At 34.9% G+C, this 15,674-nt stretch overlaps 7 protein-coding genes and 1 non-coding gene across 8 annotated transcripts; 2 read left to right on the top strand and 6 right to left on the bottom strand.

Annotated features, from left to right (window-relative positions):
- The first annotated feature begins 1 nt into the window (after position 1).
- LOC148168819 (uncharacterized) lies at positions 2-3,207 on the top strand. Its single transcript, XM_088044634.1, has 4 exons — positions 2-79; positions 816-973; positions 1,023-1,287; positions 1,334-3,207. Exons 2-4 carry the CDS (start codon positions 829-831, stop codon positions 2,517-2,519), a joined length of 1,596 nt encoding a protein of 531 aa, XP_087900760.1. The 5' UTR covers positions 2-79; positions 816-828; the 3' UTR covers positions 2,520-3,207.
- A 99-nt stretch (positions 3,208-3,306) lies between these two features.
- On the bottom strand, positions 3,307-4,965 carry Prim1 (DNA primase small subunit). Its single transcript, XM_088044635.1, has 6 exons — positions 4,712-4,965; positions 4,142-4,664; positions 3,884-4,091; positions 3,632-3,837; positions 3,388-3,584; positions 3,307-3,340 (listed from the first exon to the last, which is right to left on the bottom strand). The coding sequence occupies exons 1-6, from the start codon at positions 4,812-4,814 to the stop codon at positions 3,327-3,329; spliced, it is 1,251 nt and encodes a 416-aa protein (XP_087900761.1). The 5' UTR covers positions 4,815-4,965; the 3' UTR covers positions 3,307-3,326.
- Positions 4,966-5,235: 270 nt separating this feature from the next.
- LOC148168817 (1,5-anhydro-D-fructose reductase-like) lies at positions 5,236-6,738 on the bottom strand. The gene is made up of 5 exons (XM_088045428.1): positions 6,422-6,738; positions 6,002-6,376; positions 5,708-5,955; positions 5,399-5,659; positions 5,236-5,348 (listed from the first exon to the last, which is right to left on the bottom strand). Exons 1-5 carry the CDS (start codon positions 6,575-6,577, stop codon positions 5,309-5,311), a joined length of 1,080 nt encoding a protein of 359 aa, XP_087901554.1. The 5' UTR covers positions 6,578-6,738; the 3' UTR covers positions 5,236-5,308.
- An 862-nt stretch (positions 6,739-7,600) lies between these two features.
- Positions 7,601-8,829, bottom strand: LOC148168816 (aldo-keto reductase family 1 member A1-like). The gene is made up of 4 exons (XM_088045429.1): positions 8,719-8,829; positions 8,074-8,666; positions 7,768-8,025; positions 7,601-7,715 (listed from the first exon to the last, which is right to left on the bottom strand). The coding sequence occupies exons 1-4, from the start codon at positions 8,788-8,790 to the stop codon at positions 7,682-7,684; spliced, it is 957 nt and encodes a 318-aa protein (XP_087901555.1). The 5' UTR covers positions 8,791-8,829; the 3' UTR covers positions 7,601-7,681.
- A 229-nt stretch (positions 8,830-9,058) lies between these two features.
- Positions 9,059-10,767, bottom strand: LOC148168815 (aldo-keto reductase family 1 member A1-like). Its single transcript, XM_088045758.1, has 6 exons — positions 10,501-10,767; positions 10,271-10,446; positions 9,816-10,190; positions 9,521-9,768; positions 9,214-9,471; positions 9,059-9,161 (listed from the first exon to the last, which is right to left on the bottom strand). The coding sequence occupies exons 2-6, from the start codon at positions 10,340-10,342 to the stop codon at positions 9,131-9,133; spliced, it is 984 nt and encodes a 327-aa protein (XP_087901884.1). The 5' UTR covers positions 10,343-10,446; positions 10,501-10,767; the 3' UTR covers positions 9,059-9,130.
- Positions 10,768-11,242: 475 nt separating this feature from the next.
- LOC148168814 (1,5-anhydro-D-fructose reductase-like) lies at positions 11,243-12,490 on the bottom strand. The gene is made up of 4 exons (XM_088045759.1): positions 12,352-12,490; positions 11,701-12,293; positions 11,398-11,655; positions 11,243-11,345 (listed from the first exon to the last, which is right to left on the bottom strand). Exons 1-4 carry the CDS (start codon positions 12,421-12,423, stop codon positions 11,312-11,314), a joined length of 957 nt encoding a protein of 318 aa, XP_087901885.1. The 5' UTR covers positions 12,424-12,490; the 3' UTR covers positions 11,243-11,311.
- Positions 12,491-12,804: 314 nt separating this feature from the next.
- On the bottom strand, positions 12,805-14,167 carry LOC148168813 (aldo-keto reductase family 1 member A1-like). Its single transcript, XM_088045146.1, has 5 exons — positions 13,965-14,167; positions 13,546-13,914; positions 13,251-13,498; positions 12,946-13,203; positions 12,805-12,898 (listed from the first exon to the last, which is right to left on the bottom strand). The coding sequence occupies exons 1-5, from the start codon at positions 14,034-14,036 to the stop codon at positions 12,865-12,867; spliced, it is 981 nt and encodes a 326-aa protein (XP_087901272.1). The 5' UTR covers positions 14,037-14,167; the 3' UTR covers positions 12,805-12,864.
- A 1,184-nt stretch (positions 14,168-15,351) lies between these two features.
- Positions 15,352-15,424, top strand: TRNAV-CAC (transfer RNA valine (anticodon CAC)). The gene has a single exon. It is a non-coding gene; the product is annotated as a tRNA-Val (tRNA).
- The last annotated feature ends 250 nt before the right edge of the window (positions 15,425-15,674 follow it).

Genomic DNA, 15,674 nt, shown 5'->3' with positions numbered 1-15,674 from the left:
ACCACACTGTTTGTTACTTTCCAACAATTATTTTTAACCAACTTATTTTTTTTTAAACTTAACAATAAATATTTCCCAGGTAAGTTTAATTTTCAATACCACAATTCATAAACAATAAGTTTAATTTAATAAGTAAATATTATGCATTCTTATCGAATTCAATTGAATTATTAAAACATTAAATAATTATTATTATAAGAATATTTTTACGAGATTGATATAATTGTTATTAGTTGGCGTGTGTCTCCTCGATAAATCTTCTTCGATTTTTATTCTTCCAAATGTTACATCACCCATATTTTTGTTTAATTTGCTTCTATAGAATTATTTTGACTAAACGAGTAAAACAAAAAAATCCAAAATTACTTCCAAGAACTGATTTCAGATTACATGTTACATACTTAAGATAACGTTATCGTAATACTTTTAAAATCTAATCTAAAATCGAAGAGTTCCTTTTAATGATAACTGATTTTTCACTTGTTTGTGTTATTTTGATTTGTGACATGACACAATTTTGTCCAGGGAAAATAAAATTGGGGCTATTTTAACATTATTTTAATATGGAGATTGTGAATCAGATTCGATTTCAACAAAACTAATTTAGAGATATCCACAAATTATTAAAAAGTTACAGGTAAGACTTTGTATGTAATTATTCATACAATTTAATAACAGAGCATAAATTGTACTGAAAGGTTAAACGTGTCACTCATTCACAATCATTACATGGACGAGATAATAAAATGCTGGAATAAAAAGATAAAGTTTTGTGTTCTCGCTGATAGTTTTTTCTAGTACACTTATATGTGTAGTTTTTAGAATACAATGTTGGAGCATCTGACAGGATCAGCGATCAAGATCTTTCTCATAGTGGCGCTTTCTGGCTTGTGCTTCATCTCAATATATTTCACCGGATGGACCTTTGACCAGAATTCAGCTGTCTTTACGATAGAAGATGTTTATTTTAATTGTATGACAATCTCTCTCATTGTCACTCTTTTACAATGTTTAATTTTTAGACTCGAAGTACTTAGTAACCACACCGAAATGCAAGATTCTAAATATGGACCCTTTGGATCCAGAAATTCTCCCGTTTTTCAAACCACAGAAATACACTTCTTGTAGCAGGAATCCGCTGCTAACTTATGTGACAAAAATAGACAATATCGCGACTCTTCATATAAATACTGAAGTAATTCCGTTCTACACCTCAAATAACGTAATTTGTTGTTACTCTAATATCACCCGACACCAGGACAAGAAGGATCCGGACAGCAAAATCGAGTATGTAAAAACCGATTTAGTAATGTTCCTTACGATTTTCTTCCAGTATTTCGTCCTGTGAGAAATTTAAAAACAACGTGACGATACACGACTTTGTTCTGGTTAAGTGTTTAGACCTAAAAACGCAAGAAAATATCTACGAGAACGTTCACGCTGTTGTTACTATCACGGATCCAGTAAATACGAAAATGCACGAATTTAACGACACTGCGACTAACCCGTTCGGCGTTACTTTCATTGCAATTGATAGTGTATCTAGACTAAACCTCATTAGAAGTCTACCACTAACCCACCAGTTTCTCGAAGACAACGAATGGTTCCCTTTAGAAGGTTACACCAAAATTGGTGATAACACGTTTCCGAATGTCATGGGAATTTTGACTGGACTCAATGAAAGTCACGCGTTTGCAATTTGCGACCCGACTACATTGGATAAGTTGGATCAGTGTCCTTTAATTTGGTACAGTTACCGAAATTTGAGTTACATCACAGCGTACGCAGAAGACGAAGGCTGGATGAGTACTTTCAACTATAAGAAAAAAGGGTTTACGCAACCCCCTGCAGATTATTATTTCCGACCTTACATTCTAGGTAGCGAAAAACTAAAATCTTCATCGAAATCCGGTATGAAGTATTGTACAGGACCTGAGACAGCAGGAGAACGGATAATGAACCTCGCAAAAGATTTTCTATTGACGTTCAAAGATCATCCGACTTTTTCATTATTTTGGATGAACTCGTTTAGTCACAACGATTTAAATACCGCGTCAGGAATGGACGGCAAAATTAAAACCTTCTTGGAAGATATAAGCAAAGGAGGAGCGACTAAGAACTCTTTCGTGGTTTTTCTCAGCGATCATGGCATGAGATTCGGGGATAGTCGATACACATCTGTTGGCTGGTTGGAAGAACGACGCCCTTTCATCTACATATCCATCCCTGAACGTTTCAAGAAACAATTTCCTGATGAATACGCGAATTTAAAGAGTCAGCGGCATCATTTGACTAGTCCGTACGACATTCATATGACTCTTCAACATCTCTTGGTTTTATCTGGTTTTAATTACACAACGAAACCTAGCCAAGGTTGCCCAAAATGTAAGTCTTTGTTTATAGAACCAGAATTCGACAGATCGTGCGAGGATGCTGCAATCCAACAGCACTGGTGTACGTGTGCTGCTTATTCTCCTCTTGATAAAACGAACGAAGTTACATTGAAAGTATCAGAATGAATCATCGATCGAATACATGAAATCATTCGAGGCAAGGAAAACGGTTCAAAATGTGCCCACTACTCCGTGAATAAAATTATTACAGCTAGTGTTTCTGAACATTTTACTTATAAGAATGCGACATACATTTTAATGATAATTGAAACTAAACCAAAGGCTGTTTTTGAAGCGACAATTTCGTATAAAAATGATGCGAGCGAAGAATTCCAGTTGCAAGGCGGAATCAGTAGAGTCGACGTCTACAGCTATCATAGTAAATGTATCAATGATGCCCTTTTAAAGAAGTATTGTTTCTGTAAGTAGCTATTCTTCTTACTGGTCATCTACTTCTTTTTCATACATTACTGGCAATTCTCCAAACAGAAATTTGCATTTTGATAATACTGAACATGTGATATTACTCCATTTGTAGCAAAATAAAGAATATATTTATTTTAGAATATTTTACCAAACGCTTTTTTTGCTACCGACATGATATCTCTTCCTATCCGTGCCCATTCTTAGCCTAGAATCATATAGTTTCTCGATAAATCGTAATTAGAATTCGCGATTGTCGAAACTGTCCTCGACAAATCCTAACTGTGCCAGTTAAATTAATTATTGCTAATAAAGGTTGCATTTAAGAAATATTCTCAAGGCTGAATAAGTGAATTTTGGCGTTTTTTTAAACAAGTTTTTTTTTATTAAGTTGCATTGGAACAGGAGCAGTTGAAGAAAACAATGGGAACAAAAACATTAAATAAAAACTACTTATTGATTGCTTAATCCTAAACAAAATAAAAACAACTTTTGTGTAAATAAATTCATTTAATATGTTGTTCCTAAAACAGTCCAACTAAAAAAAAAAAATTACAAAAAAAACTGTTACCATTCTGTTCCCTCTCCTTAACAGCAGCGCTTTGTAACCCTCTCAAAAACTCATTAAAAATAGCCACATATTTAAACAAACTGGTCTTTTTAAAATCTTGAATTTTAGAAACTGGGATTGGGGAAGATGTTTCCGTCAACTTCAGTTCTTGCTCCTTAGCCTTGGCGTGGTAAGCATCAATTTCTTCTAAAAGTTGACTGAAACTTATTTACAAACAAACGTACAAAAAAACAGAACTGGTTACTTAATTGTGGGAACATCATCAGGATAGAAATTATCGATCGTCTTAGCTTTAATGGGCACTGAAATTTTACCAGTTTTTGGGTGCACACAAAAAGGGGCTTTCAATAAATGGTTCCTGGCTTTAGTGACGTTTAGATCAAGCCGTGGAAATGCGTAATATAATTTTATTTCTTCAACCATGTGTCTTAGAGATTTGTGAAGTTTTTGCTGCAAAATTACGTTAATATCAATTAAAAAAAGGTGTTACGAGTACTTCTTTGAATAATTTTTGAAAAGTGTTTTGGAAGACTGTCCACCGCTCAGATGAAGTGGTCACTTTTGACATGGGCTCACTGAAGAGTGGTCTTATATCTTCTTCTATGTTGCTTAAAAATGAGACCAAGCGTTCGTTAGTACCTAAAATATCCTGTTCAACAATAAAAGTATTCTCAAAATACTGATCTATAATTTTTAAAGCTCTCCTAAAAGACAAAATTAATACAACAATACAGATTTTTGTTACTTTCATTACTTCAAAACAGAGTGAATGTGGTAAGGCAATCGCACTTTCCTAGATTGGACTCCACCTTTAATGATATTGAAATACTCAGCCACAGTTGCCCTCTCATTATCATCCAGTCTTCTAGCTCTCTTATCCCCAATCCAACAATGAATTCCTCTACGTCCAGAAAACACCCACAAAATATGTTCAAAACCAAAATCCACTCGTAGTGATGTATCCAGAATTTTACAAGCAATGTTCATAAGTCTCCAGCACTTTGTACAAATGTTAGCCCCAGAACAACATGTTCGAATCTCATCATAATCAGTCATATCTATATCAAAAACAACTTCTCGTTCCATGGCGACTTTCGGCCCCGTGGAATTTCCTACCAAACTCTGAGAATAAACAGCACCGATGTCTATTTTTATCGGATACCTCTTGTGGAGAGCTTGAGCAAACTCTTCGGCTGTATCAAAAGCTTGGTATCGCAGATAAATATCACCGTAAAGAGTAAAAGAGATTTCCCGCTTACTGAAGTTCTTGGGTTCGCCTAAAGAGAGTTTTTAACGCTAATTACAACAGTTTTTATTGTATTACCGTAACATAACCATTTGTGGAAAGCTGCGTGCGGGAATATCCGATTATAATACAAAGGAAGCAAATCAGGGAGCGTATTTTCATTGTAGGTAGAAGAACACATGTTGGTCTAATAAATTCCACAAGATTCAGTAAAAATGAGTAGAAAACCACTGAATAAAAACAACGGAAACACAAGTGCACTTTCGCGCCAAAAAATTATAGGTTAATATTGACAAGTGAATGCCAGTTTCCACTGGACGTGTGTTGCTTGGTCTAGGGATTCTAGGGGAATTTCACGGTACCCATCGTTATGTTTGAATTCTCATTTCATAACCGGCAATTTTAAAATCCTCTGAGTTTACACAATAAGTTGTGAATCATCGATGGTAATATATAAAATGTTACTGGACCAGAATAATTGGGACCTTTTTATTTGAACAGAAAATGTGTCTACAGAAATTCTAGGGTCTTGTTGTTGAAATCTAGGGACTATTGAAATTTTAATTTGGTGACACTGCTTGCAACATAAAAAAACTCGGCGCTTCGAAACAAGTTCTCTTCAACTTTTAATTTTTTAACATTCGTGCATTAACAAGAATTATTGTGCAAAAGTGTCTATTTTGAAGTAAACGGGAAGTCAGGATGTGCATCAAGTCTGCAAAAGAACCGTAAGTGTTGCATTTAGTAACTCAAACGAGCGCTTACCCTGGAAAAGCTTTAAAGTCGCAAACTCTAGCCGGTTCTCCAATTTCCAACCCATAAAGCGACTTCATCTCCTCCTCAGACAACGCAAAGTCAAAGATGTTAATATTTTCGTTAATCCTACTCGGAGTGACGCTTTTCGGAATTGCAGCAATTCCTCTCTGAAGAAGAAATCTCAGAGCAATCTGAGCTGGAGTTTTTGAGTGTTTTTGGGCGAGGGAAGTGACCACAGGGTCTCCTAGAATGTTTGGTAGTTCTCTAGGTCTACAAATCAACAATTTGAAATAGTTTTAAAAACCGCTGCAACGGTACTTTTGCCCAATTTTTTCAAGGAATTTGTTGAACCCTGGGTTGCCCAAAGGAGAGTACGCCACCACTGTAATCCCATTTTTGTGGCAAAATTCGACTAGCTCACGTTGTTGTAAGTAAACGTGGAGTTCAACTTGTAAATTTGCGGGTTTAATGCGAGCAGATTGTAAAACCATGGAAATCTGGGAGATGTTGAAGTTTGAGAGACCAATGTTTCTTGCTCTGCGAAAATCCACTTGTTCCTCCATTTTCTAGAAGACATACAAACTAAATTGTTTTTTATCAGTGGTTTTGTACCTTCCACAAAGCCAAATAATCAGTTTTTCCTTCAGTTTCAATACACCCATTTTCATTGAACTTCGGTTTAACTTGGCCTTCCTCATACTTGCACCCGACAGGGAAATGAATCAAATACAAGTCGACATAGTCCAACTGCAAGTTCTCTAAAGACTTCTGGAGAAACAGTTCCACTCTATCTGAATGGACTCCCACCATGGGCAGTTTGGTGGTAATGAACAAATCCTCTCTTTTAAGTTTCCCAGAAGTGAACCATTTTTTTAACACAGTACCAATAGCACGTTCATTTTCATACACGAATGCGGTGTCGATGTGGCGATATCCAGTTGCAAGCGCAGTGTCGAGCGCTTTTTCAACTTCATCTTCAGATTTTGCCTGGATAAAAGATAAGTTGTTGATTAAAGTTTTGTGTGTACTTACCTCCCATGTCCCTAAACCCAAAACTGGCATTTTTTGCCCATTTGGAAGAGTTAAAAAAGACGGAAGTGCTGCCATTTTTGTGGAAAATTTAACAAGTTGACAGATACTCAATGGACGCTTGATTTGAAAAACTGTCGCCGAGAGTGTTTTTAACATTAAAATAGTAAATTGTGAATCACCACCGGTGACACTGTTTGTTTATGCTTTCTAGTTTGTTGACCTCTGGACTGAAATATTACATAATCGTGAGCCTCTAATATAACTATGCGACCAGTAATACGCTCAAAAGTTTAAAATAATCCAAGAGTTTTGTTTGTGGAAAATCAAACTTGTTATCTTCAATACTAACTTGAAATAATAACAGTTTCAATTTAAGAATATTATCTTCCTAAAATTAATACCGGCGCATCCACCATTTTTGTACTATTTTTTTAGTGTGCAAATTTCATTTGAGGCTACTAAATGCTATGTCTGGATTCTTTTCTTAGTTTTCCGGATCTTTCCTCAAGCTAAAAATAGATCTAATTACGACTATTATTGATCAGCAAGCAGTGTGAAAAAGTTCTTAAATTAAAACACAATGAAGCATTTATTGATTGAAATTATATTCCACACATATTTGGCGAATGTGTTTAAATTGTATGCTTACAAAGTACGATTGTGCTGTTTAGGTTATGGTCGTTTTGACAGATTTGACGTTTGCCCCTGTAGTTAAGAAACATATAATACACGCGTGGTTAAAATACTTTTTACGTAGGCAACACATTATACACATTACAAACGACTTCACTAATGAAAAAGCAGTTCATGTTCTAACAATCTTTAAATTGGTTTTCAACAGTAACACTTCTGTAAAGCTCAGTCGGTATTAAACAAAATTACGAACGCGGCAAAATTCGTAAAGAAATCCGCTTACTTTGATGCTAAATGACGATTGTTTGTCCATTCCGGCCGTTTTCTGGGTTGGGTTTGCTGAATAGAGCTTGAAATCTAGAAAACTACTAGTTTTTATCAAGATTCAATGGCTAAATTGCGAGAAAACAGCAGAATTCTTTACGAAATTAGCAAAATCGTTGAGAATTTTGCTTATTTTAATGCTAAATGACGATTTTTTGTCTATTCTAACCGTTTTCTGGGTTGGATTTGCTGAGTAGAGCTTGAAATCTAGAAAACTACCAGTTTTTATCAAGAGTTATAATTAATTTATAATTTTAACACATTTTTATGAATACTGTTAAACATAACTCGAATAATTGTAAATTATTTAAACGGAAAGTCGGGATGATCTTCAATCCTGTAAAAAAACACATTAAAACTTGTTAATTTAATTCAAAAACCATACTAACCCGGGAATTGCTTTCATGTCCATCAATCGACCCGCTTCCCCCATATCTAACCCAAGCAAGGTCTTCATATCCTCCTCATCTATTTCAAAATCAAAAATATCAATATTTTCCGCAATCCGCTTCGGCGTTACACTTTTGGGAACAGCAGCAACTCCAATTTGTAGAAGAAATCTCAAAGCGACTTGAGCTGGACTTTTGGAGTATTTTTCTGCAGTTTTAGCGAGGGTTGGGTCACCGAGTAGCCTGGGTAGCTCCCGTCTGGTAAAAATTGTTTTTATTAAGTGATGTGGTTGAATTGAAACTTACTTTTGTCCTATCTTCTCTAAAAACTGTTGCATGCTTGGATTACCTAAAGGAGAGTACGCGACGACGGTGATTCTATTTTTTTTACAAAAGTCGACAAGCTCCCGCTGCTGTAAGTAAAGATGAAGTTCGACTTGTAAGTTTGCTGGTTTTATTTTTGCCGACTCCAAAACGGTGGTGAGTTGGGAGATGTTGTAGTTTGATAAACCGATGTTTTTCGTACGTTTTTCCCGAACTTGTTCTTCCATTTTCTGCCAAATACCAACGTGATCAGTTTTTCCCTCGGTTTCCATTTTCCCGTCTACAATTTTCATACCAACTGATGTATGGACCAAGTATAAATCGACGTACTCCAATTGAAGGTCTTCTAGGGACTTTTTTAAACAGTTTTCAACTTGTTCTGGGTGGAGTGCCCATGGTGGTAGTTTAGTGGTAATAAATAAATCTTCTCGATTGATTTTTCCAGAAGATATCCATTCTTTTAACACTCGACCGATGATTTTTTCATTTTCGTATAACATAGCTGTATCGATATGGCGATATCCTAGTTCTAGAGCTGAATTGATGGCTCTTTCCACTTCTTGCTCTTCTTTAGCCTGGGAAAGAAACCAACAGGATCAACTATTTGACAGTAAAATTTTTACTAACCTCCCAAGTTCCAAGACCCAGAGCTGGCATTTTTTGACCTCTGATGAAGGTTAGAAAAATCTTTGAAGCCATGTTTGGTGGATAGCAGATAGGTAACAACTGAATCACCAAAATGATAAGAGCTAACAGATATCGATAATTTTGTCTGATTGTGCAATATTTGGTAATAATTTCACTACAAAGTTGTGTCGTCTTATTGTGCAATCATTATCTTAGTTATTTTAGTTTTCAGTTTTGCCTTTTGCCTAAATGTAAGATTATAATTTGTGCCCAAGCTCTAAGCTTTTGGCTGCTTTACCTATTTATCTCGTTATCTGAGGGTTTTTAAGAAAATAGACGAAACGTTTTTTTCATTTTTATTCTAAACAATATGGAAAATACAAAAAAAGTCATGCACTTATGCGAAAATTATTTAAAATGGGTAGTCTGGATGTTCCGCAAGCCTGTAAAAATACGTTAGACCAATGATCTGATGGTGGCAAAAAATGTACGAACCCTGCAATCACAGTCATGTTAACCAATCGACCAGACTCTCCCATTTCCAACCCACGAAGAGTTGCCATATCTTCCTCGTTTATTTCAAAGTCGAAAAGATCGATATTTTCTGCAATCCGTTTCGGTGTTACACTCTTCGGAATGGCAGAGACTCCAATTTGAAGCAGAAATCGCAGTGCTATTTGGGCCGGAGTCTTTGCATATTTTTCCGCAATTTTGTTGAGTGTTGGGTGTGCAAGAAGATTAGGTAACTCACGTCTGTGAAAAAACAATGGATTTTTTGTTCAATACGATGAAACGAACTTACTCTTGTCCCATTTTTTTTAAACTTTGTTGGAAATTGGGATTCGCCAATGGACAGTACGCAACGACAGTTATATCATTCTTTTTACAGAAATCAACCAGCTCACGTTGCTGCAAGAAAATGTGGAGTTCAATCTGTAAGTTAGCCGGTTTAATTTTCGCCGACTGTAAAACAGTGGAAATTTGGGACATGTTGTAATTAGATAAACCGATGTTTTTTGCGCGTCCTGCTCGAACTTGTTCTTCCATTTTCTGGAATAATAAGCTAGAGACACTAAAAGTTAGAGTTTCAAGCGTACCTTCCAAATTCCAACGTGGTCGGTTTTTCCTTCTAACAACACTTTTCCGTCTTGTAAAACAAAAAGTTTTTGATGTCCTTCTACATATTTGAAACCGATAGGAATGTGAACCAAATACAAGTCGACATAATCGAGCTGTAAATTTTCTAGAGATTTTTTCATGAACAGCTCAACACGGTCGGGGTGAACTCCCATTGGGGGTAGTTTTGTTGTAATAAATAAATCTTCTCGCTTGATTTTTCCGGACGACAACCATTGATTCAGGACTTTACCTATGGCTTTTTCATTTTCATAGCCATAGGCTGTGTCGATGTGACGGTATCCTAATTCCAGGGCTGTATTGATGGCGATTTCTATTTCTTTATCATCTTTGGCCTTTCAACAAAATTAAAATTAGTTTACGTCTACGGAATAACTGTTTTTTTCTTAACTTAACTAATTGATTTTTAACTCACTTCAAAGGTTCCAATACCCAGAGCGGGCATTTTTTGGCCTCCCAGAAGTGTAAGAAACATTTTTGATGCCATGATGGATTCAAACGCTTAATTTAAGATATTTTATAATGGAAGAACCCGCTTGTTTATGAAAATGGTTCTAGTGTATGTTGCTTAAATACTCAAACAAACTTGTTCTAGAGCAGATAAAAATATGCAGTGTAATACATTTATTACTCAGCGTAACTTACCACATCAAGGTTAATTACTTTTAATGTTTATCTAGATTTCTAGAATTCGCAAAGATTCTAATAATAATTTATAATACATAAATATGCAGGTACACTTATTCTAATTTAGCACAAAAATATGCGAAAACTGCTAGTTTTGTATAGGGTTGGGCTTCAGACATCTGAACAAACACGAATCTTTCATTGAACAATTGCGATTAGATAATTATTTGATTATGTAACATTCACAGGTTATACAACAAAGAGTACAGAGAAGTCTTAACAATTGCAGACTTTATTAGTTCATTGCCAAGGTGTGGAATATTTGAAAAGTTTTGGACAGTCATAAAAAAACTCTTCAACAGTTTTAAATTTAATCCATTATTATCTATGCTACTAAAAATAGATAGAATTTTGTAACTTATCTGTCGTTATTATTATGATAAGAAGTTCTGCTGTCTGATGATATTGCTATACATTGCGCAACACTATTTATGTTGTACTGATTTCACTTAGATAAATTTGCATAGATTATCTAATTTTCACACAAGTAATATCTCTTTTTATCCTCAAAAAACGATCATCATTTTAAGAAGAAAATCCAACCGATGACGATTTTTTAAATATTTTGCTTAACGTGGCATCTTCACAAGTGATTTAAAAAAATATATACGATAAAAAACTGTAATGGAGACATCTAATCATTACAATTTAATTACCTTTTTAGATAGCGTTCAAAGGTTTCTGTAATAAAAAACAATCAAACATAACAGAATGTTATTTAATTATAGGAAGTTGCACAACGACTCTCTGGTTTATCTCACAAAAAATATTATTTAAACGGATAATCTGGATGATTCTCAATCCTGAAAAAAAAAACATAAAAAAAATGAATTCCAGTCTAACTATACTAATTACCCGGGAATGGCGGTCATGTTCAATAGCCGCGCCGATTCTCCCATTTCTAACCCATATAAACTTTTCATGTCCTCATCATCCAGTTCAAAGTCAAAAATATCAATATTTTCTTGAATACGACTCGGTGTAACACTTTTTGGAATAGCAGCAACGCCAATTTGAAGAAGAAACCTCAGAGCAACTTGCGCTGGCGTCTTTGAATGTTTTTTAGCAATTTCGCAAACTGTTGGATCACCGAGAAGGTTTGGGAGGTCACGTCTGAAAATAAACGATTAATTAGAGAAGACAGCAAAAGAAACTTACTTTTGTCCCAACTTTTCTAGAACGTTTTTCATATTTGGATTACCTAAAGGAGAGTATGCGACGACGGTGATTCTATTTTTTTTACAAAAGTTGACGAGTTCCTTCTGTTGTAAATAAACATGCAGTTCGACTTGTAAGCACGCCGGTTTTATTTTCGCGGATTCTAACACGGTGGTGATTTGAGAAATGTTGTAGTTTGATAGACCGATATTTTTGGCGCGTCCTTCTCGAACTTGTTCTTCCATTTTCTGCCAGACGCCAACGTGGTCTGTTTTTCCTTCCAGGGCGATTTTACCGTTTTCAAATGTCATACCAATGGGCGTATGGACTAAATACAAATCGACGTAGTCTAATTGTAAATTTTCTAAGGATTTTTTCATAAAGGACTCAACTTTGTCTGGATGGAGCCCGGAATGCGGCAGTTTTGTAGTAATGAATAAATCTTCTCTTTTGAGTTTTCCTAAAGTTATCCATTCTTTTAACACTCGACCAATGGTTTGTTCATTTCCATAGAGAAATGCTGTGTCGATGTGGCGATATCCCAGTTCCAGGGCTGTATTGATGGCCGTTTCAACTTCTTTTTCTTCTTTAGCCTTGTCATTAATAGTATAGTAAATCGACAATAAAACAAAAAGTACAGTTTTGACTAACCTCCCAAGTTCCAATACCCAGGGCCGGCATTTTTTGACCTCTTAAAAATGTAAGACAAATTTTGGATGCCATATTTAATCAGTAAGACACTCAACTTTAGGATAGCAAAAGTTATATAAAGATTTGAGCCAGGTGTCGCTTTTATATCGATATATCTAGCAATAAGATAAAGTTTGTGGTGAAAAAATATTTGACAAGATTGCTATCCATTGCGCAACATTACTTATATTTATGTATTATTATTATCTATGAGTACAAGGCTAATGTTTATCAGTTCATCAGCGGTTTCATAAGCAAAAATTTGTATTTATTTCTGTTATTTTTGGCTGTCAATAGCGTTTTTGGATCTCCTAGATTCCTCTATTTATTTACTTTTTTTTTATAAATATTCACAGAATCTGAAAACATAAACAAGGAAAAATGCGATAAAAATTGCTAACAGAGAAACAAATCTAATTGTAAATTTATTTTATTGTAAGATAGTACAACTTTAGTTCATTCAACAAAAAGTGTTCATTTAAATGGATAGTCTGGATGATCTTTGAATCTGAAATAAAACTGTTAAAACTGACAAAGTAGAGTAAATTTACGCACCCTGGAATCACTGACATGTTCACCAAGCGTCCAGCCTCCCCCATATCCAATCCATACAACGTCTCCATGTCCTCTTGATCAATCTCAAAGTCAAAAACATCAATATTTTCTGCAATACGACTGGGCTTCACACTTTTTGGAATGGCAGCCACTCCAAGTTGTAGAAGAAATCTTAGAACAATCTGAGCCGGAGTCTTGGAATATTTTTCTGCGAGTTTAGCGACTGTTGGGTCACCGAGAAGATTTGGTAGCTGGCATCTATTAAAAACATATTATTATGATTAGTAGAAGGAAAATCAACGTACTTTTGTCCTACGCTTTCCAAATAGTTTTGCATATTTGGATTGCCCAAAGGACAATATGCAACGATGGTAATGCCTTTGCTTTTACAAAATTTGACGAGCTCCTTCTGTTGTAAATAAACATGGAGTTCAATTTGTAGGTTCGCCGGTTTTATTTTTGCAGATTTCAAAACGGTGGTAATTTGAGAGATGTTGTAGTTTGATAGACCTATGTTTTTGGCTCGTCCTTCCCGAACTTGTTCCTCCATTTTCTGCAATTAAATAATTTTCTTTGATATTAATGTTAAGTATTTCGTACCTGCCAAATACCAGCGTGGTCTGTGGGCCCTTCTAACTTAAGTTTTGAGTGATCAACAGGAGCATTTTCGTCTTGATCATATTGCATACCTACAGGTATATGGATCAAGTATAAGTCTACATAATCCAACTGTAGGTTTTCCAGAGATGTTTTTAGAAAGCTCTCAACTTTATCTGGATGGTTTCCCAAAGGCGGCAGTTTTGTGGTAATAAATAAGTCTTCTCTTTTGATTTTTCCGGAAGATATCCATTCTTTTAACACTCGACCTATGACTTTTTCGTTTCCATATGCAGAGGCTGTGTCAATATGACGATATCCTAACTCTAGAGCTGAATTGATGGAGGTTTCAATGTCGTGCTCTTCTTTAGTCTAGGGATAAAATTAACTAATTGTACACGAGTTATACGATTCTGACTTACCTCCCAGGTTCCAATACCCAAAGCTGGCATTTTTTGACCTCTCGTGAATGTTAGAAATATTTTTGCCGCCATGATAAATGATGGTAAAGCTAACAACAACGTAATGAATCTCAACGTTGCAACTTATACGTATCTGAAGGTTATATCATAATGACAGTGCTATTTTCTGTGCGATAGTTTATCTTATCAAATTATGAAGTCATGTCTCTAAATTGATCGCCACTTTAGATTACTATGAATAAAAACCGCGAAATTCCAAGAAACACAGTGAAAATCAATTTTTGGTGCAGAATCAAACGGCAAATTTATTTACACTGGAAATTGTTGCAAACAAGCGCAATTCAATTATGCCACAAAACTAATTATGATGCTTTGTTACGACATTTTCTAGCAATGAGCTTACACGTGGAACCGATGCAGAGTTGCACTACATAATTATAATGGGCGATGCTTTCCCTGGGGCAAAATATATAAACATTTTATGGGTCATTTGCTCGGCTCTTTTGTACCTTAAAAATATTAATCAATGTAAATAAAATGAAATAGGACTGAGTCTTTGAACATGTTTTTGCCATTTTAGTTTGTTTGTTGTATGCTGTGTAGAAGGGAATTTCCAGGAATTTCCACCCTTGGATACTCCAGAATCTGCGATTTTTTTTCGAGTTTTTGCTTGATTTTTTTTCAGATGATTCATACAATTAATAGCATTTTTTTTATCTCTGAATATAATAATATATATCCTTCAAGATATTTTAAAAGTTACTAAAACTGTATGGGATTATTTATCTGATTCTTCAGTTCTCAAGCATCTCATCATTTATTGCTTTAAATCTGCTTTTTTTAATAGGATTTTTGAAGATATTTCAAGATTTTCTCTTAGATAATTTGGTCTTTTTGGCAGGATTTTATAAAAGATTTTGGTTTTTAAGACATATTTAGTGTTTTAACAAGACGAAAATAAGTAAAATTTAATTTTTTTTGGACAGCAACAGTCAATTTTATGTATTATAAAATTTTTACTCGGATAAAATATTATGCCGTCTGTTTCCAAACTTTAAAATTAAATCTCTTTTCTACCAGTTAATTAAAAGAAAACGTATTTTGGGTTGCCTATATTAACCTAAGTTTTTAGTAGGAATGGAAACACACGTCATGAATACTTAAAAAAATAAGTATTTTATTGCTTTCAGCTTAGAAATTTGTTTTCAACAATTTTGTAGATGACGATGTTGATCCCTTGAGGCTTCTCCCTTTTTCGGTCTTTCGTATCTCGGGAAATAATAATCCTTGGGCCAGAAAAAATGTTTTTTCTCCCTTGGTATACATAGAATTACCAACAATAATTACTTAAAAAATTGCTGCTATACTTAAATTGTTCTGCCAAGTCGTTTCCGTAGTGTAGTGGTTATCACGTGTGCTTCACACGCACAAGGTCCCCGGTTCGATCCCGGGCGGAAACACGCAATTTTTTTGTTATACTTTTCGAACATTACGATTTTTTCTAACTAAACAATTTTTTACATGAGCGATTGGGTTTAATCGAAACTTATCCCGTTTACTTGTAGTTAGTTGTTGAGCTTATAAGATAATGTGGTAAAGTTGCTCGGTTGGTAGCCAAGTCCATTAAAACTTTCCAAAACGAATTTGTCTGCTTTTTCGCATAATTGCACATCTGTTAATAATGCTCTTAATAATTAACCGAAAGTTGTC

This window comes from Gnatocerus cornutus, chromosome 9 (assembly GCF_029298725.1).
Source record: "Gnatocerus cornutus isolate USDA-ARS CGAHR chromosome 9, icGnaCorn1.1, whole genome shotgun sequence".
In the NCBI taxonomy this organism is placed as follows: Eukaryota; Metazoa; Arthropoda; class Insecta; order Coleoptera; family Tenebrionidae; genus Gnatocerus; species Gnatocerus cornutus.
Note: the sequence above shows the minus strand (reverse complement) of the source record. Positions and strands in the feature narration are given on the sequence as shown.